The sequence below is a fragment of the Lithobates pipiens genome, unplaced genomic scaffold (genome assembly GCF_037356315.1).
Source record: "Lithobates pipiens isolate NorthernLeopardFrog02 unplaced genomic scaffold, aLitPip1_a1.2 Scaffold_23, whole genome shotgun sequence".
NCBI lineage: Eukaryota > Metazoa > Chordata > Amphibia > Anura > Ranidae > Lithobates > Lithobates pipiens.
In genome coordinates this window covers 122425871-122450970 of record NW_027507785.1, presented here as the reverse complement: position 1 = coordinate 122450970, position 25100 = coordinate 122425871, and the positions used below count along the sequence as shown (strand labels likewise).

The 25100-nt window shown below is 43.1% G+C and overlaps 1 protein-coding gene across 3 annotated transcripts in view; it reads right to left on the bottom strand.

The window, feature by feature from the left end:
* FAM227A (family with sequence similarity 227 member A) overlaps positions 1–25100 on the bottom strand; it is a 130860-nt gene that overhangs the window by 69574 nt on the left and 36186 nt on the right. For all 3 annotated transcript variants that reach the window (XM_077452298.1, XM_077452300.1, XM_077452299.1), the window contains one exon: positions 9282–9367. In XM_077452298.1, the coding sequence (XP_077308424.1) occupies positions 9282–9367 (86 nt within the window). The remainder of the gene's footprint in view (positions 1–9281; positions 9368–25100) is intronic.

Here is a 25100-nt window from a genome sequence, read left to right as displayed (position 1 = left end):
TCCTGATTGCCCCTAGTTAGCCCTTTCACCCCCTTTTGCCAGTGTCACTAAGCGATCATTTTTCTGATCGCTGCATCAGTGTCGCTACTGTCGCTAGGTAGCTAGTTATTTTTTTAGGTTCACCGCCAGGTTTTTATAGCGCTAGGTACCCCGATATACTACCCAATAATGGTTTTAACCCCCTGATTGCCCCTAGTTAACCCTTTCACCCCCTTTTGCCACTGTCACTAAGCGATCATTTTTCTGATCGCTGCATTAGTGTCGCTACTGTCGCTAGGTAGCTAGTTATTTTTTTAGGTTCACCGCCAGGTTTTTATATCGCTAGGTACCCCGATATACTACCCAATAATGGTTTTAACATCCTGATTGCCCCTAGTTAACCCTTTCACCCCCTTTTGCCAGTGTCACTAAGCGATAATTTTTCTGATCGCTGCATCAGTGTCGCTACTGTCGCTAGTTATTTTTTTAGGTTCACCGCCAGGTTTTTATAGCGCTAGGTACCCCGATATACTACCCAATAATGGTTTTAACCCCCTGATTGCCCCTAGTTAACCCTTTCACCAGCGATCACAGTATAAGTGTCACTGGTGACACTGGTTAGCCAGTTAGTTATTTAGGTTCCCCGTCAGGTTTTTATATAGCGCCAGGGACCCCTATATACTACCTAATAAAAATTTGAACCCCCTGATTGCCCCTAGTTAACCCTTTCACCACTGATCACCGTATAAGTGTTACGGGTGACTCTGGTTAGTTTGCTTTTTATAGGGCACCCACCATTTATTACCCAATAAAGGTTTAACCCCCTAGTCACCCGGCGGGTGATATCAATTAGGTTTTAGGGTCAGGGTCTGCGTCGCCCCAGGCAGCGCTAGGTTAGTGCCAGTACCGCTAACACCCACGCGCAAAGCATACACCTCCCGTAGTGGTATAGAATCTGAACAGATCAATATCTGATCTGATCAGATCTATACTAGCGTCCCCAGCAGTTCAGGGTTCCAAAAAAACGCATTGTTAGCGGGATCAGCCCAGACACCTGCTAGCACCTGCGTTTTGCCCCTCTGCCCAGCCCACCCAAGTGCAGTATCGATCGATCACTGTCACTTACAAAACACTAAACACATAACTGCAGCGATCGCAGAGTCAGGCCTGATCCCTGCGATCGCTAACAGTTTTTTTGGTAGCATTTTATATTTAAATCCGGAAGGCAGTGCTTGGTTTTCCGGGTCCCGTACGTGGCTAGGCTCCCAAAAAGTCCCCCACATGTGGTATCCCCGTACTCGGGAGAAGCAGCAGAATTTATTTTGGGGTGTAATTTGACTTATGCCCATAGCATGTGTGAGCAATATATCATTTAGTGACAACTTTGTGCAAAAAAAAAAAGTTTGTAATATTCCCGCAACTTGTGGCAAAATATAAAATATTCCATGGACTCAAAATGCCTCTCAGTAAATAGCTTGGGGTGTCTTCTTTCCAAAATGGGGTCATTTTGGGGGGTTTTGTGCTATTTTGGCATTTTATGGCCTTCGAAACTGTGATAGGTAGTGAGGAGTGAAATCAAAAATTTGCACCCTTAGAAATCCTGAAGGTGGTGATTGGTTTTCGGGGTGCCGTGTGCAACTAGACTCCCAAAAAGCCCCACACAAGTGGTATCCCCATACTCGGGAGAAGTAGCGGAATATATTTTGGGGTGCAATTCCACATATAATTTTTTTTTTTTGTCATTATTCAATCCCTTAGGACAAAAAAAATAAATATTCAATGGGCTCAACATACCCATCAGCAATTTCCTTGGGGTGTCTACTTTCCAAAATGGGGTCATTTGGGGGGGGTTTGTACTGCCCTGCCATTTTAGCACCTCAAGAAATGAGATAGGCAGTCATAAATTAAAAGCTGTGTAAATTCCAGAAAATGTACTCTAGTTTGTAGACGCTATAACTTTTGCGCAAACCAAAAAATATACGCTTATTGACATTTTTTTTACTAAAGACATGTGGCTGAATAAATTTTGCCCTCAATGTATGACTAAAATTTAGTTTATTCGATTTTTCTTATAACAAAAAGAAGAAAATATCTTTTTTTTTCAAAATTTTCGCTCTTTTTCCATTTATATCGCAAAAAAAAAAAATCGCAGAGGCAATCAAATACCATCAAAAGAAAGCTCTATTTGTGGTAAGAAAAGGACGCAAATTTCGTTTGGGTGCAATATTGCATGACCGCGCATCTACCAGTTAAAGCAGCGCAGTGCGAAATTGGAAAAAGACCTCTGGTCCTTAAGGTGTTTATTGGTCCGGGGCTGTAGTGGTTAAGCATCTGATTTAATTACTTACTGAGTATGTAGTAATGTGGAATAGACTCCCTCCAGAGGTGGTTCTGGCAAGCTCAGTCGATTGCTTTAACCGCTTGCCAACCGCCTCACGCAGATATACGCCGGCAGAAGGGCTCGTACAGGCAGAATCATGTACCTGTACGTTGCCCTTTAAGAGGCGCCAGTTTATGAATGGAGAGGACAGAGGCTCACAGTTTACTATGCTCAGTTATGAATGGACAGTCTGATCACTGACTTTGTCTATTCAGAGAAGGAAGGATCCGGTAAATGACATATTTAACGGCCAGTGGAGGACCCAGAGGAGGACCCGGGGAGCTGGAGGAGGACCCAGGGAGCCGGAGGAGGACCTGGGGAGCAGGAGGAGGACACGGGGGCTAGTCGGGGTGACCGTGCAGCGGTGGGGGCAGTTACAAGCACCGATCTCCCTGCATAGCTTTCAATAAAGCAGCTGAAAGCCACGAGAGAAGGAGGAGGAGATGTGGCTGTCAGATGCTTTATTGAAAGCTATACAGGGAGATCGGTGCTTGTAACTGCCCCCACTGTTGCGCCAATCATCTGTGAGGGTGCCCAGGTAGATTAAGCATCAGAGCATTTGCACGAGTACAAGTACTCGTGCAAATGCTCGGTATCTACACCAATACTATCAGTATCGCTGCAACCCTATTTTCTACCTTTCATATAGATGACAAGGTCAGGCTATTTACCACAAATATAAGATACATATTTCATAATTCAAACTGGGCCAAAAGTTTTTGGGAGGATTTTCAAATTTCTGTTCAAATCAATGGAATAATGTGTTGTTTAAACCCTCCTGTCAGTATGAAAATTCACCCTGTTTTTAATTTCTCATTACCCTTTTTCTTGAAGAGTTCTTCCACTCTCTTAACCTATTGATGTACAAGATGAAGGAAAATTGGTAGTTGAGAAAATTCTTAACTACAGGATTTTCAGAATGGTACAATGGAGAGGATATTAACTAGAAGAAAATAATTCGGAACTGAATGAAAACGTACATGTTCCTAGGCTGACAAGTTAATTCCTTAGAGATTTCTTTACGCCCTTATCCCCTGTACAAACGTCTGGATTTTCTGACAACAAAACCGTGGATTTTTTCCGAAGGATGTTGGCTCAAACTTGTCTTGCATACACACGATCACACAAATGTTGGAAATTCCTAACGTCAAGAACGCGGTGATGTACAACATGTACGATGGGACTATAAAAAGGAAGTTCAATAGCTAGTGTTCCACCATTTGGGCTCCTTCTGCTAATCTCATGTTTATCTCATGTTAGTAGAAGTTTGGTGAGAGATGATTTGCACTTTTCAGCCTTGTGCGTTTCAGTTCATTTCTGCTTTTCAGTTTGTGCTTGTGAGTTCGTATCTATTTTTCAGTGCGTGTTGTCAGTTTGTTCCTGTCTTTCAGTGCGTTCTAATAGTTTGCTTCTTTTTTTTTAGTGCATTCTGGTCCGCTAGTTCTGATTTTCAGATCGTTCTTTTCAGGTCCTTTCTGATTTTCAGTGCATTCTGTCAGTTCGTTCTGAGCAGCTGACCATTTCAAGCCATGTTGCGGGTATGTTCTCTTCGTAGAGTTCGTGTTGTGCTTGGTGTTGGAGTTCTTGCTTTGACCCAAGTCCAGGCCATGAACAGGGCGAGGAGGAGTTCATGGACGAAGAATTGGTTGCTCCAGCGTGACCAATTCTCGCACGTGCCTTTGTTGCGGGAGATCCAGGAATAATCCTGATGATTTCAGGAATTATCTCTGGATGACAGACCGTGTTTTTCACCATCTGTTGGCTTTGCTGTCCCCTTATATTATGAAGCAGGACACCTGCATGTGGCAAGCCATCACTCCCAAGCAGAGGCTCGTTTCCACCTTGCGGTACTTGGCGACGAGGAGAAGTCTCCAGGATATCAAGTTCACGACTGGAATCTCCCCCCAGGCTCTGGGAATCATTATTCCAGAGACCTGTTCTGCCATCATACAATAGGACTATATTAAGGTAAGTTTTATCCTTTAACATCACATTCTATGTATTTAATGTTTGATAATGTATTGTATTTATTTCATAATTTCCTAATTACCATGAATGTAATATGCTGTGAATATTATCTTTGTCCTCATGCATGCTGGAATATTTAATGCTCCTTTTTTGTCCTTCATGCATATTTGCTTTCACTAACCTCCCCAGCATGCTATCCTGGGCCTATACACACCTAGCCTAGTCACGTAAAAATTTATTTTGTCAGCTACATTTTAGTGCTTACCCTTAACACCCCTAAAATGTGTGCAAATGTTATTGTTGAGTGCAAGAGGCCTTTTTTTTTGGGCCTAAACTCATTTTGAATCCTCCCTCCCCCCCAACCTCTAAGTAAACTGATACAAATACTCTATCTGCTGACTTTGCCAAACCCATACACACTATACCGACCTCTTTTGTGGTCATATTTATGGATGAATTCACCAAAGCATGTAGTGCAAGGGCCTGCCTGAATACTTTCAAATGGTACTGTTTAAAGTTGTGTTCTCCTATTATCTTGATAAGTAATTGCAGAATGTAAAAATGTGCTTCAATGTGTCCAGTGTGTATTCATATTTTTGGATTATGACACTTCTTACCTGGGGCTGGCCAAAGTAATCCACATTATTTATGCATTCATCTCTCAATGAAGTGGAGACGGTTACCTGTCCAAAACATCCCCCCCTCCACATTTTTAGAATGGGCCAACATGATGGTAAGGAATCTGATAAATGGACCTTTTGTCTTTAAATACTGATTTCAAAGATGTTACACTTATGTTGGCCAAGAATGTTTGTGTCTAATCTGCTTGCAATGTTATGTGCAAAAGTAAAAAAAAATTTCTTGTTTGACTCCACAGTTTCCGTCAAACCCACAGGAATGTCAGACTGTGGCCTCCTAGTTTGCCCAGCAGTAGGAATTCCCCAACTGCGGAAGGGAAATTGATGGGAAACACGTTCTGATTGTCCCGCCCCCCAACTCAGGGTCATACTATTATAATTATACGGGGTATAGTAGTATAGTGTTGTTGGCGTGGTGTCAGTGACGTATGAGTTTTTGTATGTGGACATGGGGAAAAATGACCGGATGATGGATGGTGGAGTCATCTCCCAGACTGAGTTTTACAGATGGCTCCAGAATGGTAGCTAAGTTGCCATCTCTGGAAGATAATGTGGCATTTGTCCCGTTCATCTTCATAGTGGATGAAGCATTTGCGCTGGGGGACCATCTTCTACAGCCATTTCCGATGAGGTCCCTCACCCGGGACTAGAGGATTTTTTAATTACCGGCTGGCCAGAGCCAGAAGAGTGGTGGAGAATGACTTTGGAATAATGGCCAGCTGTTTCTGCCTTTTCTTCACAGCTATTAATATGGGGGGGATATGAACTCAATCACATAATTCTATGCTGTTGCATTTTACATAACTTTTTGCTCAAAAATGCAGCCAACTATGTGGCCTCAGTTGGGACTGAGGCTGGCTTATTACCAGATCCAACAACTCTGACAGCTCTTGAACCTGGACATCCTGGCTTGCCCCCCCCAAAGCTCCCGAGAAGTATGCCAAAAGTCTCTAGAGTACTTTGCGGTTAGGGGCGCCATTGATATGCTAGAGAATGTCTAAACATGTTTTAAATACATTTTTTGATTATAAACTGAACTCACATTTCATTTGATTTACTGCTTGTGTTTCTTTTAGCTTTCTCCTAGGTTCTCCAATGGCCTTTTTTTTTTTGGACCATTTTCTTCAATAGTGCAAACGTAAGCTATTTGATACATGGGGTGACAATCTCTTCTTCAGCAAACTATTATGTTGTGCTATGGGTCTGCTACACACACACCTTGTTTTTGTTGTTAATGTATGTAATGTATTAATGATAAAAATAATCATCCTTTTCAGCTCCACAAATTAATTGCTTCGAGTCCCTAAAATGGCCTGATTGGGGCAATTTTGGAGCACCGTGGGGTTTTTTTCCCTTTCCAAAGCTGGAATGCTTACCTTTTTTGTTAAAGTTTCACACATGGAGAGACCTCTAGTATCCACTGGAGCACCTGAATGGGACACCCTAAAAAGGTTGTTCTGGTGTCCCACACTAGTGTCCCACATAATAGAGCCTACATGGAAACCACAGCAGATATACCACAAAGGTCGTATTGCAGGTCATAAACTCCTCTATTTTGAAGGATTCACCCACCCCATTGGTCACTGAGGTTATGCCCCTGTTAATCTTCAAAACCGTTCTGCAGCAAATGCATTTTCTACATGAAAAAAATCCTTTTAAATCACCTGAGATAGTGACTCTTTTTGGCGGATCTAATATCTTCTTAACGATCTTATCACCAATATTGGGAGCCCTTCTATAGATAAACCTGGGAGCAGTTGGTAAAACCGCACCCAGGTGTTTGTCTCTACCCAAAATATGCCAATGCTTGGTAAAAATGGATTCTATGTCCCTATATTGGTGATGAAAACCTGATAAGAATTTAAACTGATGCTGTGTCTGATCACTACTTCTTAACTGATCTTGCAAGCATACTTCCCTAGGGATATTTCCCACTTCCTCTATTACTTTATCAAGGTGGGTGCAATTATATCCCTTCTGTAGAAATCTCTCCTTCAATACACCAGACTGGGTAATAAAATCCATATCTGTGGTGCAGTTGCGGCGAACTCTCAGAAATTGGCCTTTCGGGATATTCCTTATCCATGAGGGGTGATGTCCACTCCTCGTGGACAGGTAGCTATTCCGGTCCGTGGTTTTGAAGAATACTATCGTCTTCAAATGATCCCTCTCTCTTTCTATAGTGAGGTCCAAAAAATTAACAGAAATGGGACTGATATTGAAGTCCAATCTTATATTATTAAGGTTGGAGTTCAATTTTTCCGCAAACATTTTAACAGTTAGCTCGGTGCCCACCCAAATAAGCAAGACATCATCAATAAACCTCCGATAGAAGATCAACTGTTGTGGTCTGCTCGAGAAGACAGCCCTATCCTCCCACTCTGCCATAAAAAGGTTGGCAAGGCTCGGGGCATATTTGGCCCCCATTGCCACGCCAACCTTCTGCGAGTAGAAGACTCCCCCATACCAAAAGTAATTATGGGACATGCAGAAATCTAAAGCATGGCCCACAAATACCTTTTGAGCATGAGGGATATCATCCCTCCTGCTTAAAGCCCAATTAAGGGCCAGCAATGCATCCTGATGCTGGATGATGGTATACAAGCTTGCCACATCCGCTGTTACCAAAAACGCTTCAGCATCAGGAGGGATCCGTATCTCATTTAGAGCTTTTAAAAGGTCAGTGGTGTCCCTTAGGTAAGCCCTTGTGTTTCTAATGCTAGGCTGAAGGACTCTATCCAGATACTCCCCCAGCCTTGCCGTGACTGAACCTATGCCATTAACAATCGGACGTGGAGGAGGGGTGATTAAGTCCTTATGTATTTTAGGTAAGGTGTAAATGACCGGTATCCTGCATGCACTTGGGACCAGATATTTAGTTTCTTTAACGTTAAGAACCCCTTTACCATATCCCCATTGGATGAGAGCCTCCAATTGATTTTTGTAGTTATCAGTAGGATCTACATCCAATTTCCTATATGTGGTAGTATCACTCAATAATGCCTTTAACTGGTTATCGTAGAAAGATCTATCCAAAATAACCACCCCCCCTCCTTTATCAGCAGGGCGTACAATAATGTCTTTTTTGTCCTCCAAGGACTTAATCCCGTCCTTAAAATGACGAGCATTAACCCCTTTCTTTAGAGGTAATGCATCTAGATCATTGAGTACCAGATTTTTAAAAACTTCCACAAAATGATTACTAGGGATCTGAGGGTTAAACAAGGAACGATTTTTTAAACCACTATCACTTCGGGTGTCAATTGAACTCACAGTAGAGCTTCTCTTAGAGGGGTGCATGAGAAAATGTTTTTTGATATTTAGAGTGCGCACATACTTGTGTACGTCCATATAAACATCAAATTTATTCAACATTCTTCTTGGTGCACACTTAAGACCCGTCTTTAGAATGTTTAATTCTTTGGTTTCTAATTGCACCTTACTCAAATTGAACACACCACCATCTACATGTCCCTCATCCTTTTTCTTGGATTGTTTGTGTTGTTTTCGCTTTCCCGCACAACATCCTCTCCGTTTTTGCCCATCAGGCCACTGTGTTGAAGAGGTATATTCCTCTGTCCCATATGTGTCCTCCTCTCCCCCTCTGATTTAGAAAAGGTGGAGGAGGGGGGTGGTAGGGTGGGTACATATTCTCATTGTACCTCCTTTCCGCATCCTCATGTCCCAATGGTGCAAACCTATTGTACACTGGTAGCGAAAAACCCCTGTTATTATCTAGCACATCTTGTGGCCATCTTTGATCTCTAAAGGGTGGGTAAGATGTTGGATATGGGTACCCCATCATCTGAGGTTGAGGTTGTTGAAAACCATACTGTACTGGGGGAAAAACTCCCTCTCTTTCGATCGGTGCTCTTCTAGGTGAAGGGTATCCCCCTTGAGATATTGGTCCCCTTTGACGGGTGTCTCCGTCTCTAGGTTTGACACTTTGAGTCATAGGTGTTTTGTTGTTGGTTTTAGTAGTGGTCTTACCCCTTCCCTCTTTGATTTTGATACTCTGTTTGGAGTCCTCATCCCCTCTGTTAATCCCATCGGGATTCCCTTGATCATTTCTCTCAACTGAACCATTAGTTTGCCATGTATAGATTTTATTGTTCTTAAAATCCCCTAAATCCCTATTGTACTTTTTAACTTTTTTCTTTTGTGTGCCCTTATCCCACTTTTCTAGTTTCTAGTTTTATGTGATGTATGCTAGTAGAAAAAAAAGATTATAAAAGCATAATATATATTTGAAAAATAAGATGCTGCCAGTTATTACAAATCTGTGCCATAATGTTTCTAAACAAACACAATCTTACCAAATCATGATTATCAAAAGCCCTTATCTCCTCCTCCAAATGTGTTATTTTCTGACTGACTTTTTCAATTGAGCCAATAAGAAAAGCTGGGAATTAGGTTAAGAAATATATTGAAATTATATGAAAATTGTAAACCAATACCTAAGAATGTCTACTAATTAATGATGAAATAAGGATGGTCTTTTTTTTTTTTTGCCAAATAAACGGTCACATTCTCCTTCAGGAGACAAGCAAGGGAGCACATGACATGGAACCAAAGTCTTTAAATAAAAAAATGCTCTGAAGTAAAGTTTTAGGGCAGAAGACACATGCCAAATATGTTTTGTTTACAGAAATTGTCTATTCTGAATTAACTGCCTATGGCACACAGACAGTGCAGTGTAAACCCCTGGCTCATCCCAGCAGCATCTTTAAGATATTATTATTCACAATTTATATAGCGCCAATAGTTTATGCAGCGCTTTAAAATGTAGAGGGGGGGGGGACAGCACAATTATAGTACAGTTCAATACAGAAGGGACAGGAGGGCCCTGCTCGTAGAGCTTACATTCTAAAGGGAAGGGTAGGTGGTACAAAAGGTAGTAGATGCAGGGAATGATTTGATGGGCGGTGGCTCGGGGACAGTTGTTAGGTGGATAGGCTTCCCTGAATAAGTGAGTTCTCAGGGATCTCCTAAAGGTGGACAGGTTCGGGGCTGATCGGATACACCAGGGGCAGGGAATTCCAGAGGATGGGAGAGGCTCTGGAGAAGTCCTGAAGGCGAGCATGAAAGGAGGTAACAAGGGAGCAGGAGGTCCTGGGAGAAGTGGAGGGGATGATTTGGGCAATATCTGCAGATGAGGTTGGTGATGTAGCTGGGGGCGATGTTGTGGATGGCCTTGTATGTTGTGGTTAGCATTCTGAATTTTATATGGTGGGGTAGGGGAAGCCAGTGAAGGGATTGGCAGAGAAGGGCAGCAGTCACAGAACGATTAGTGAGGTGCATTAGTCTAGCAGTAGCATGCATAATAGACTGAAGGGGGGATAGCATGCATAAGGGTAGGCCATTACGAAGAGAGTTAGCCCTTGTACACACGGTCGGAGAATCCGTCGGAATGTGTCCTATCGGACCGTGTTGTTGGATAATCCGACTGTGTGTGGTATGCATCGGACTGATTCTGTCGGAATATCCGTCGGACCATGTTTTCCAACTTGCTGGAAATATTTTCCGACAAACTGGTCCGATCGGACATACTCCGATCATGTGTAGCCTACTTCGACGGACAAGGTGCCATGCATGCTCAAATTCAAATTCCGACACGGAAGCGCTCGTTCAGGTAAAACTACTGCTCGTAAGCGATATAGCACATTTGTCATGCTGCAATGTTAAAAATTCTTTCATCAAGCGCATTCTCTTGTTCTTTACAATGCTGCAAGAACGAACTTCTTTTGATGCTCATAGTCACACACACTTCTCCCGAACGTATTTCATTACTCTTTTTTAACCATTTCAGCAATACAATTTTAGTTTGCGTCACATCTACACAATTTTAGATTTTGTTTATTCTTTTTTGGATGTTTTTTTTTTTTTTGATTCCCTAAAAATCTCCTTTAAAGACAGTTTGCTCATTTCTCCATTTTGTGGGGTTTTTTGGGTGTGTAAACTTACCACAACAACATTATTCTATTTTTGATATTTTGTTTTTATTTTTTAATCTACAGGAGGTTGTTTAGTGTTGGTACCCCTATTTATTTTACTTTGTATTTTTGAAATGTACCTGCCTGCTCACAAATAAACTGGCCTTTTGGAAGGTAAACACATACGCAAGTATTTCTTCAAACAAAAAAATACCTTTATTTTGGTGTCAGTAACAAATAAAGAGGGAAGCAGCAATGTTGAAACTGGGGAGATTAGCGAAGCCTTTGGCCCCCAGGGCACACATCAACTATTTGAATGCAAAAATTGGTGGCCTGAGGAATACATATCTGAGGGAGAGAAGTCTGGTCCTGAAGTCCATGAAACCCGGAACAGCAGCAGATGACATCTATGTTCCCAGGCTGTGGTACTACAACAGGCTGCATCTTCTGTCAGACCAGACTGAACCCAGGTCATCACTCTCTGGTCTTCCTTCCACGCTTCCTTCCAGGCTGTGGCTGTGGTGCTGGAGGTGTGGCAGAAGGAGGAGGAGGAGGAGGAGCAGGGGCATGGGCCAAACCACACAAGTGTGTTTCTGGTGTCATTTGGCCCAACAGACCCTTGTTGAGGGTGTGGAGAATAACCTCCTCCCACAAGATCTGTTGCCCCTGCTTTATTTTATCAAGCTTGCACGCAACCATGGCGGCAAAGGACTCTTGGTAGGTAGGTTTTGCTTGGAGTGCCGCAGAAGCCTCACCAATCAGCCTCAGGGCCGACTCCTCAACATTCCCCCCCTTTCTCGCCCTTTTGCGTGGAAGGCGGAGGGGAGGGACCTGGCATTCAGTGAGGCTCCTTTGGCTGCCCACCACCTGGATGCTGCTTACCCCCGCCTCCTCCTGGCTGCCACTTTCCACAGCCACCTCCTGGCTGCTGCATTCCACACCCTCCTGTTCCTGGCTGAGTTCTTCCTGTGTATGAAAAAGGGACATAGTTTTAGTTTTTGGTTCATCAAACACACACAATTTTCACATCAACACTATTGCAAATTGTTAACCAATAGAAAAGACTATCATTCTGAGCCCAGCATTTTTCTTTCTTGTCCCCAAGGTTTTGGCCACTACTGTCTATTGATATGTGAAACACTTTCAAAACTCAGCAATTAGTGAGCAAAAATCAAGCTAACATCATTCATTTTGACTCCACAAATATGTACAACAATACTATACCTGGCTCAAGCTGGGTTCCCACAGTTCTTCCTGAGTGGAAGGCCCAGATTGGGCGTCGGAAGACTCATCGGGTGTGGAATGGAGCATAGAAGGACGCGTGGAAGGAAGAGTAGAGTGATTCCCTGACATCAGCCTGGTCTGCCAGAAAATGCATCCTGTCATAATACCACAGGGTGGGGACATAAACGTCATCTGCTGAAGCTTCAGATTGCATGGACTTCAGCACCTTGTTCTTCTCCCTCAGATATGTACTCCTGAGGCTACCAATTTTCTTTTTTAAATATTTGACGTCTGCCCTGGGGACCAGCGGCTTCACAAACTCAACCAGTTGCAACATTGCTGCCTGACGCTTTTGTTTATTACTATATAGTGGGTGTGTTGCTTGCCACAGGATGGGCATGTCTCTGTATTTATCGATGAACAGAGGGAGGAAGCTATGGTCATTGAAGCCGTCCATAATGTCTGCAAGACACAACACAAGACAAACCCTAATGTCAGTCTAAACTCCGTCAGTCTAAACTCCACTAATGCAGGCCTCAATCTAGCAGCAGTGTAGCCTAGTGATGTACCAAGTTCAAAATTGTACCTTCGTTTGCACGTTCGTCACGTCAGCTTCTCCCTCTGTTCACCGATCGTACGGAAGACACAGGCGTGTTGCGTTTTATATACAGTGCGCATGCGTGAAACTCCGCCCGCCCCTGACGTTCTTTCTAGACTATTCCCCGCCCCTTCGCTTCCGGCGCAGTGGGGAGAGCACATGGCGGAGAGAACACAGGTGCGCACTAATAATAGTTCCACTAACGAGGAGGAGGGTGAGGAAAGCCCGGAGCCTGAAACGTCCCGATCCAGGAAGAGAAGATTTAAGGCCTCAAATATGTCTTTTGGAGAGATGTTGGAGATGATGGACATATTGAACAGGACCGACTATGATGGGAAGTATGGACCTTACCCAAACTCAAATATCAGAAAGGCCAAGATCATGACTAAAGTTGTGAAGAATCTTCATAAGAATTTTGGGGTACGCCGATCCAATGATCAACTGAGAAAACGCTGGTCAAACTGAGGGAGCACGAGCAGTACCTAAGGATCAAGCGTGTTCTTGACAAAAGTAAGTAGTTGTCGTGTGTTCATATGATTATTATTGCTTGCATACTGCTCCATGTGCTTTGAGTTCATGTTGTGCATTTTAAAATGGCCACTTTCAAGTTCATGGTTTCATTCGTTCGTAGGAAACATCGTTCTGCAGATAAGTATTTAGCTGAACACAGTGTCCCCAATAATGTTATGACCTTGAAGCTCGGCCAAAATAAACAATTGGACAACACTTCCAAACAATGTTTCATATTGTTAATTCTGCCCTCTATGTGCTAATTCTTTATTTTTTTCCATTCTCATAGGGGAGAGAAGACTCGGCAAGTATGAGGACACCAGGGACCACACCTCTCCCAAAGAAGGCCAACTTCCAAAAGCAGAAACAGAGGAGCAGGAGGAGGAGGAGGAGGAAGGAGAGATCGTGGAGGTTGGGCAAATTTATACCACAACAGGTGAGTGTCGGAGAACACAGCTTCCGGTAAGCTCATCAATGTATGTCACCATATTTTTATTACATGGTGTGTTTTTTTGCTTTGTTTTGTAAGGCCGCGTACACACGGGCGGACTGTCTGACGGACTTGGTCCGCTGAAACGTGTTTCAGCGGACAGTCCGCTCGTGTGTGGGCTTCAGCGGACTTTTTCAGCGGACAGTCTGGCGGACTAAGTCTTTCAGAATTTCCGTAATATTGTCCGTCCAACTTTGGTTTCAGCGGACAGTCCGCTCGTGAGTAGGCAAGTTGGACGGACTAAGTATGGCGCATGCTCAGAAAGGATTTACACGGCCGAAGGTTGCATTGCAGTGTATTGGACGTCGTATTTCTAGTCCCGTCGTATGTGCTGTACACGTCATCGCGCAAGCTTTCAGCGGACTGTCTGTTCATCGTGTGTGGTCAAGTCCGTTCATTCAAAAGTAGGACGGACTGTCTGTCGGATTGTCTGACGGACTTAGTTGGACGGACAGTCCGCCCGTGTGTACGCGGCCTAAGTGATGTGGAAGAAGATTCCCGTTTTACAAGTGAAAGTGCCCAGATCCAGATTGGGGAGATAACAGGGTGCAATCGGGATTTGGAAAATATCCTGCAAAACATCAATGATGTTAAAAATAAAATGAAGAACATCATTGATGTTTTGGGGAGAGTGTGAAACACCAAAAACTAGATAGGGTTTTATTTTTGCTATTTTAAAAACAAAATGTTGTATTTATTGAAATTACAAATTTGGAAGATGCACAGAGTGTGTAAACATGCGCTATCTCCCTTCATGGGGGATCAATGTACGTGTTTTGTGTAAAGTGTCTGAGATGAAGGGGTTGCAGCCCCAAAGCATGTACATTGATCCCCCATGATGGGAGATAGCACATGTTGACACACTGTGTGCATCTTCCAAATTTGTTTTTTTCAGGGGTGACACCCCATGTGATGAAGGCAATATCATCCCAGTTTGTACATACTCATGTCTGATATTGTCTTCACTTTTCAAAGTTGAACTTTGTAAGTTCCTGTGTTCTGTATTTTACGGTTTGATAACATGCCTGTTTACCCAAAAACACTAAGTAAACCAAATTTTGATTAAACTCTGTTTTTGAAACACACAATTTCTTGGTTTGTTGTAAAAACCTTTTCGAAACGCACATGTGAATGTGCTTGGATTAAAAAGTTTAATTATCAACAATGTGTGGCTTCCTTTTTCATTGCACCAAAAATTTATTTGGAGTAAAATTTAAGTTTGTGCTGAGAAGGAGTGTGATTTACTAAAGGCAACTCCACTTTGCACTCCAAGTGCAGTTTCAGGTGTACTTTTGCAGTGCACTTGTAGTGCATAGTGGATGTGCCTTTAGTAAAAAACACCCACAGTGAGGTGTAAATTTGGACACTCATGCCATTTTCCTGCCATGGTGCAGAAAATTAGCACGATTTTGGTCAGTAATGCACTACATACATTAGTTACAAAAACAAGGTGTGTGTGTGTAGCAGACCCACAACATAATAACATTATCTGAAGAAGAGACTGTCCCCTCATCTCGCTCTGAACTTGGGTTTGCACTGTTGGTGAAAAAGGCACAACTTGAAAAAACCTAAATATACCTAGGAGACACCTAAAACCAAGCCAAGCAGTAAATGAAGGAGTTTCAGATAAAAATGTATTCTTAAAATGCCGCTCAGACATTGTCTGGCATATCAATGGCCCCCCTACCCACAAAGTAGTCCATGTATTGTGTTCTAACCTCACGGGCGCTTTGGGGGGGGCAAGCCAGGATGAGCATGTTCAAGGCCCGTGAGGTTATCTTCATTTTCCAGCAAGTCTGCTTCTTGTTGGCCAACTGAGACCGCATAGTTCACAGAAACTTTTTTCATAAAATTGTGCAGAACACAGCACGCCAGCACTATGTGATTCAGTTTGTATTCCGCCATGTGAATAGGCGTAAGAAAAAGGCGGAACCGGCTGGCCAGTATACCAAAAGTGTTCTCCACCACTCTTCGGGCTCTGGACAGGCAGAAATTAAAAATCCTCTGGTCTGGGGTGAGGGTCCTCATGGGGAAAGGCCGCATCAGATGGTTCACCAGGGCAAACGCCTCATCCGCAACAAAGACGAACGAGAGTGCTTCCTGATTCTCCTCTGGGGGTGGCAAGCCCAGACTGCCACTCTGGAGACGCCAGTAGAACTCCGTCCGTGCGAAGACTCCACCATCCGACATCCGTCCATTTTGCCCCACGTCCACATACAAAAAGTCATATGTCGCAGACACCACCGCTAACATCACGATACTATGAAACCCCTTATAATTATAATAGTACGACCCCGAGTTGGGTGGTGGGATGATGCGGACGTGCTTCCCATCTATTGCTCCTCCACAATTGGGAAAGTCCCAACGACTGGCAAAGTGGGAGGCCACAGTCTGCCATTCCTGTGGCGTTGAAGGACACTGTGGAGTGAAACAAGAACAAAAATTTGTAATTTGACAAATCAACATTGCAAGAAGATTAGACACCAACATTTTGGTCAAAATTAGTATAACATTTTGGGAACTGAGTATTTAAAGCCTAAAGTCTAATGTCCCCTTATGAGAGTCATCATCCCCCCATCCCTCCCCCAGCCCCCATATCCCCCATCTGATGGGCCCTTGCTAAAAAATGAGGGGGGATGTTTAGGACAGGTAACCCTCTCCACTTGATTGATAATGTGTGCTACTTTGGGAAGCCCCTCCTTACTTACACTATTGGCAGCCCACCGGACAGGTAAGAAGTGTCATAATAACAAAAATAAACCAAAATGGAAGCACTTTTTGACATTCTGCTATTACATATCCAGATAATTAATAGGTTAAAAAAAAATAGCATTTGAAAGCATTGAGGCAGGCCCTTGCACTACATGCTTTGGGGAATTCATCCATAAATGTGAGCATCAAAAAGGTAGGTAGAGTGTGTATTGGGTTTGGTAAAGTCAGCAGATAGAGGATTGCTATCAGCTGAGCTAGCAGTTGGGGGGAGGGGGGTTCTTAATGAGTTTGGCACAACCCCCAAAAAAAAAAGTCACTCTGCATGAATTGAAGCACACACATCACATTTGTAGACATTTTAGGGGGTGTTTAGGGGAAAGCAATACTATGGAGCTGACAAAAGACATTGGTAAGTGACTAGACTATAGTTTTATGGGCCAAGAAGAGCATGGTGGGGAAGTTAGTGAGGCAAATCCATACATAATAAAGCCAATCTCACCTCTCAAGAACGTCTAGCTATAAACAACTTAAGTAAGAACGAACAAATAATTATCAAAATGGCAGACAAAGGCGGTGGTATAGTCATTCAAGACCGAGCCACCTATCTTGATGAATCACACCGCCTACTTTCTGATCGTAGCACATATACAAAACTAAAAACAGACCCTTTACCAGATTTCATCAAGGAATCCAAGAATTTGATTACCATAGCTTCATCTGAGGGTGTCCTTTCTAAAGCTGAAGCCTCTTTCTTCCATAGAGAATATTACAATGTACCGTACTTCTACCATCTTCCAAAGGTACACAAGAACCTTGAGAATCCTCCTGGACGTCCCATTGTGGCATCCATGGAGAGTATTACCACCAGTTATTCTCTCTACATCGATCAATTCCTCCAACCTCTGGCCCAAGCTCTCCCCTCGTATATCCGGGATGGTACCCATCTCCTAGAGTTATTACAACCATATACTTGGGAACCAACATATCTGTGGGTATCGTTGGATGTGTGTTCATTGTACACCTCGATCCCGCATGAGGTTGGACTACAGGCGGTTTTGCCTTTTTTATCCGAGGACAGTGACATCAATTCCAGACAGTCACAGTTTATTCTGAAAGCGACCAGATTCTGCCTGGAACATAATTACTTCAACTTTGAGGATGATTATTACCTTCAGAATACTGGGACTGCTATGGGGGCAAATTTTGCCCCCAGTTATGCAAATCTCACGATGGGCCTATGGGAGACCAGGTACATATGGGCACATAACCCATTCGCAGCGCACCTGGTCTTCTATGGGCGCTACATCGATGACATTATTATCATCTGGGATGGTCCTCCTCATACTGTACAGGAATTTCTATCACACTGCAACTCTAACAATTTTGGTCTTTCCTTTACCTCAGAAATAAATGCCACTTCTCTTTGTTTTTTGGACCTGGAACTCAGTCACCAAGAGTCCACAATTATAGCTAAAGGTTACACCAAGCCCACATCAGGGAACTCTTTTTTACATTTCACCAGTTGTCACCATCCGAGATGGGTTAAAAATGTCCCCAAAAGTCAATTTTGCCGGTTACGGCACAATTGCACTAGGTTGGAGGACTATAATGCACAAAGTGTTCACCTCAAACAGAAATTTATAGAGAAAGGCTACCCCCCAGACCTCATCGATCAGGCTCATATGGTTTACAATACCAATGACATTCCAAAATCAAAACAGCGATCACAAGAAAATGTAGGAACAAGATTCATAACCCAATATCACAACAAACACTGGAAAATGGAGAGCGTTTTCAAAAAACACTGGTCTATACTACAGCAAGACCCACACTTAAAAACCAGTATTCCTACAGTGCCACAATTTGCCTATAGGAAGGCTCCAAATATAAAAGGGAAAATCGCTCCTAGCAAAATTAAATATGCCCAATCTATATCCAATAACATTCAACTAACACTCATTCCTCTGGTGGGCATGTTTCAGTGTAAAAAATCCCTGTGCCTGACTTGTGCTCATATTGAACATGGTCAAAAATCCTTTGCTCATAAGGGTAAGACATACACATTCAACACCTTCCATAACTGTTCTTCCATGTTTGTGGTTTACTGTCTAGCCTGCCCTTGTGGCATGCTATATGTGGGCCGTACAATCAGAGCCCTTAGAGCCAGATTTGGGGAACATCGCAGATTTGTCGATGCTGGTCTCCCTAAACACAGTGTCCCCCGCCACTTTCTAGAATATCATAAACAATCATCCAAGGATCTAAAAGTTTGGGTCCTTGAATCAATTCCAGATAAATTTCCCCCAGCAGAACGTTTCAAAAGACTGTGTCGTCAGGAAACGTATTGGATTTTCACTTTGGATACTATGTCGCCTAGAGGAATGAACGGGGAGATCGAAATCAGCACTGTTATTTAATCAGGTGCTGGTGTGATTTTCCCCTGGTCATGCCTCAGTGGGTTGCCCGGTTACTGGTGAATGGATACCCAGTTTTATCCACTAAATAGCTCATTTGGGCAACAGACACAAATTTGGCACCGCTTTATTTTTTTTTTTTTTTTACCACCCCCCCCTTTTTGTTTTTGTTTTTACCACCCCCTCCCCCCCCCCTTTTTTTTTTTTTTTTTTTTCTCTTCCCCCTTCCCCTTTTTTATACAATAGTATGTTCCCTCTAGAGAGTATTGGGACAGAAAGATGTTTGTATATACTCACGTATATACATGCGTTTGTTGCACATGTACATGTTTACAACTGCATGTTGTGAACATGTACATGATGTTTTGGTCATGATATAACTTAGAAACTTAATATTATACCTAGCATAGAGTCCTCTCTTTCCTCCATTCTCACCATTTTATTAATTCATTATAATTTATAATAATCAATTGATTTCCAAATTGCTAATAATTTTCTTAATTCATTTTTTAGTTAATTTACTTATAAAAATGTATTCATTTTAAATTTGAGGTATATTTATACATTTTATATTTATGTATTTAATCAATTAGTGAATTGATCGATTTCTGCAAACGTTATAAACTTATCTTCCACTATTAATCAGCAAGCTTCTTACTCATATTTACATTCTCTTCGGTCTCCAGCCATCTACCTCTTTGAATCTGTGTATTTGATTGACGGGCTGGCCAGCCCATCAGATCTCTCTGTTTCTATTTCCTCTGTAATATAAGACTGCCAGGTTTGCCAGCTAATCATGGTCTGATGAAGAAGCTGTAGCTTCGAAATGCATTACCATTCCTTGCCACTGTGAATAATCACACTTCCTGTTCCTGTGAAGTCACGACCAGCTGCTTCTTGTTTCCTGCCTCCTGGTTCCCAGCATTTTCTGGATCCCTGTAAGATCACACCAGTGCCCCAGGCTGCAAAGGGAAGACATTTATGAGACTCCAGGACTGGCGATTTTCACTGCATACTGAACTCATCTAATTTAACCTGTGAGTTACTACTTGTTTTTATTAAATATATGATTTATACTGCACTCAGTCTGGCGCCCCTCTGTTCCCATTTCTACACAGAGCTCATCGCTTCACTCTAAGGGAGCTGCCTCCAGGTGCTAATCATACAAGATCTCGGATCATTTATGGACATTATGTTTTAAACAAATGTTTTAATATCATGTGTGCTTATTCACACACATTTTATGTATACCTATATTCCAGTTGTTATATAATTTTATGTTATCACCATATCTAGCGCCGCTGTTCACCCTTGTTTTTAGTGAGGCAAATATGCCTGAGGACAAAGGGGCAGAGTATATCAATTAGAGCATATTGCAATGATGGTAATTAGGGAATGAGGAAAGAAATGCAAGACATTAGCAATCATGAAATACATAGAATGTGATGTTAAAGGATAAAACTTACCTTCATATAGTCCTTCTGCAGGACCTGAATGATGGCAGAACAGGTCTCTGGAATAATGATCCCCAGAGCCTGGGGGGAGACGCCAAGTAGAGCAACGTGGCGATGAGCCTCTGCTCCGGAGTGATGGCTTGCCGCATGCAGGTATCCTGCCTGGTGATATAAGGGGTCAGCAAAGCCAGCAGACGGTCAAAAACGGGGTCCGTCATCCGTAGATAATTTCTGAAATCATCAGGATTATTCTCGCGGATCTCACGGAGTAAAGGCATGTGCGAGAACTGGTCACGCTGGCGCAACCAATTCTTGGTCCACAAACGCCTCCCCTCCCTGTTCATGGACTGGGCTTGTGTCAAAGTAAGAACCCCAACACAAAGCCCCTGCACAGCACAAACTCTACGACGAGTACCTTGAAAAAATAATTGTTTTGAAAACTGTCGGCTCGTCAGAACGGACACCAGAAAGTACCGATAAACAGCAAGGCCTGAAAGAACGACCTGAATAGCAGAAGCAAGCAGACAATTAAAAATGCCTTTCAAAGTGTACTATACCAAGATATAGTTCACAATGATCAACAAATACTTACTGACTGCACGCACTGATTATCAGATATGCAAAGACAAGCACAAACCGAAGAGCAGTAGCGATCTGAATCACAAATCTAAAAAGCGCAAATCGTCTCTCACCAAACTTCTACTAACACGAGATCAGCAGAAGGAGCCCAAAGGGTGCCGGACATGGTGCTGAACTTCCCTTTTCTAGTCCCGCCATACACGGCTTACGTCACCGCGTTCTTGGCAACCGCAAAATCTGACAACTTGGTCCGACCGTGTGTATGCAACAGTTTCGGACACAATCCGTCGGACAAAATCTGACGGATTTGGTTGGCAGAATGTCCAACCGTATGTACAAGGGCTTACAGTAGTCAAGGTGAGAAATAATCAAGGAGTGAATAAGTTGCTTTGTGTTGTAATTAGTCAGAAAGGGTCTTATTCTGGAGATGTTGCAGAATTTAAGGCGGCAGGATTTAGCCAGTGATTGGATGTGGAGACTGAAGGAGAGGTCAGAGTCAAGGATTACACCCAGCACCCTGGCATGTGTGGAGGGACCAATGGTTGTGCTGTCGATCTTAATGGTAAAGTCATGGGGGGGGGGGGGAGCCGGGAAGGAGGAAATATTACAAGCTCAGTTTTAGAAAGATTGACTTTGAGAAAGTGGTGTGACATCCATACCGATATGTCATTCAGTAAGTTTGAGATCCGTGAGGAGATCACATAGATAGCAAGAAAGGAGCTGGGTGTGAAGATGTTATCAGATCTGTGGCTGCCCAAAAGTAGGCATGGGAGACAACAGACCCCCTAAACACCCCAACAGCAGATGTGGCAGCTGTAGATGAAATCACAAGGGGGATGCTGAAGTAGCATCTTTGAGGGGAGAGCACTTCACTGGGTAAGTGTGCCTGTAGGTCCAAGTATGTAAGTAACTTTGTCATTTGGTCAAGTAAAACTAAAGCTCTTTAAGACATTATTAGTGTTTATGCCCCTAAATCACAACCCTTGACTCCATACTGATGTGCAAGTGACTCCACCTCTCTCCTAGAGCCCCTTGTTTGTATGTCATGCTTCCTTTTGTTTTAGATTCTGCCATAGTGTGTTGTGCTGGGTCCTCTTTCTCATCTCCATCAGTGGTCAATCCTTGGTGATACAATAAGCAGCACTAATGTGATGCCATTAGCGCCTCTCTCTTCACGTGTCCCCTTGTGACATCATCAGCCAGGGGCATGCTTTGTCGATGACATCACAAGGGGGCCATTTAATCCAGGAGCCTGAAGATATCTTGTGTTGGAAAATAGGTCCTACGGGGAAGCTCTGGATTAAAGGTGGACTTTGTAAGTTGAGCTACAATTTTGTCCCCCACTTTAAGGTGTTCCCACCACTAAAGTTATAGTCCTTTTTAATAAACATGAAATGAAACCAACAGGAAAAGTAGAGCTCACTTATAATCGCTGAAATTGGTATGTATTTGTGAGAACGCAAGCACAGAAATATCACCTACAGTGTTTAGAGATATAGGAAACCATTGGATTTTACAACGATCCATGACAAACATAGAAATATCAGGTTTTCATGAACTTGAACACTTGAATACTTTAGAGGTTCTCGTAATTAGCCATTGTTTTTCTTTGCTTTCATTTATAAATTTTAAAGTTCTTCCCTCAAGTATGAATGTGGCCCTTTGCTTGCTTTTATCTGGCCCTTGGGGCACTTTTTTATTCACAAACACCAACTACAGGGCCCAATGATACCAATGAAGGAACACAATTTCTACCAATGACAACAAAGATGGGGCATTGTTTACTCCAATTGATGTTGGAACATTTTTTATTCTCGATGGGCACAGCCTGGCCCCCCTAAGGTCTGAAGGACAGTAAACCGGCCCTTTGCTTAAAAAGTTTGGAGACCCCTGATCTATGGCAAACTTTTTCTTATAACCCGAAATCCAAAAAAAAGTTGGAATGCTGTGTTAAATTGACATAAAAATAGAATGCAATGATTTGCAAATCTCATAAAACCATAATTTCTTCACAATAGAAAGTAGAAAACATATCAAATGCTTAAAATAAAAAACTGTACAAAATTAAGAAAAAAAAATAAAGTAAGTTGAAAATTGATGGCACCAACATGTCTCAAAAAAGCTAGGACAGGGCCATGTTTACTATGGTGTAGCATTCCCTCTTCTTTTAACAACACTCTGTAACTGTCTGTGAACTAAGGAGACTAGTTGCTGGAGTTTTGATAGAGGAATGTTTTTCCACTCTTACCTGATGTAGGATTCTAACTGGTCAACAGTCCTGGGTCTTTGTTGTATTTTTCATTTCAAGAAGATGCACCAAATATTTTAAATTGGTGAAAGGTCTGCACTGCAGGAAAGCCAGTTAAAGCGGGAGTCCGCCGGGACTCCGTGTTTTTTTTTTTTTTTTTTAAAGCCAGCAGCTACAAATACTGCAGCTGCTGACTTTTAAAATAGTGACACTTACCTGTCCAGCGCGCCCGCGATGTCGGCACCCGAAGCCGATCTCTAGATCGTCTTGTCGGGTGCTGCCGCCGCCATCTTGGGTATGGGAATCAGGAAATGGAGCCTTTCGGCTTCATTTCCCGGTTCCCTACTGCGCATGCGCGAATCGCGCTGCGCAATAAGGATGGTCCCCGCTGCCTCTGGGATCTGTGTGTTTCCCAGCAGGCAGCGGGGTACTTGCGGAAAGGGGCGGGCACTTGCGGAAAGGGGCGTAATCTACGCCCCTTTCCGCAGAGAGCTATCCCGGAAGTGGGTGCAGAATACCTGTACTGTACAGGTATCTGCACCCCCCTCCCCCCTGAAAGGTGCCAATTGTGGCGCCGGAGGGGGGGAGGGTTCCGATGAGTGGAGGTCCACTTTAGGGTGGACCTCCGCTTTAAGCACCCAGACTTTACTACTGTGAAGTCATGCTGTTGTCATGGATGCTGAAATATGCAAAGCCTTCCTTGAAAAAGACGATGTCTCGATGGGAGCACATGCTGCTCTAAAACCTGGATATGTCTTTCAGGATTGATGGTGTTTTTCCAGATCTGCAAGCTGCCCATAAAATACACACTAATGTACCCCCATACCATCAGCGATGCAGGCTATTCAATTGAGTTCAGATAAGATCAAGGTCCCTCCCTTCTTTAGTTTGGAGTATGCGGCATACATGGTTGCCAAAAGGAATGTCAAAATTTGATTTGTCTGACCACAGAACAGTTTTCCACTTTTCCAATTTCTACAGACCATTTAAAACAGGCTTTGGAACACAAAAGACGGCAACGTTTCTGGATCATTTTCAGATATGGCTTCTTCTTTGAATGATAGAGCTTTAATTTGCCAGCTTTTTATTGCCCTGTCCCAACTTTTTTGAGATGTGGCGCTACCATCAATTTCAAAATGACCTTTTTATTTTTTTATTAAAATGGTACATTTTCATATAAAGCGCTGCCCCTGGAGGAGCCGCTTAAGTTTGTTCAGTCCTTTACGCTGCCTCTCAGCCTAGGTAACAGTCTCAGCCCCCTCTGGCACATGTGGCAATAGTGTAACTGCAATGACCAATGAGAAACACACACATTATAATAAAACAAACAGTAACAAAATATAAGTTCAAGGAATGCAATGGCAGAGAAATAACTAAGGTTATGAGCAATATAGCTGAATACTATATTCAGACTGCTTTCAGGGGATTCAAAACCTAAAGCCCCGTACACACGAGCGGACTTAAGTCCGAAGGAGTTTCCAACGGAGTTCCGCCGGAGTTCCGACAGAGTTCCGACAGAGTTCCGTGGAAACGGACTTGCCTACACACGATCCCACTAAAGTCCGCCCGTCTGGTACGCGGTGACGTACACCAGGTCCGACGAGACTATAAAACGGAAGTTCAAAACCAAGTGCGCCACCCTTTGGGCTCCTTCTGCTAATTTCGTGTTTATCTCGTGTTAGTAGAAGTTTGGTGAGAGACGATTCGCGGTTTTCAGACTCGTATTTTTCAGAACGTTTTTCACTGCTTTTCAGTTTGTGCTTGTGAGGTTTGTATCTGTTTTTTAGTGCGTGTAGTCAGTTCGTGTCTGTATTTTGCAGTGCGATCTAACTGCGCTCGCTGACTTTCAGCTCGCTCTTCACAGGCCTTGCTGTTCTTCAGTGACGTCTGTTAAATTCGTTCTGACAATCCGACCGTTTTGAAGCCATGTTGCGTGTACGTACTCGTCGTCGAGTTCGTGCTTTGCTTGCGCT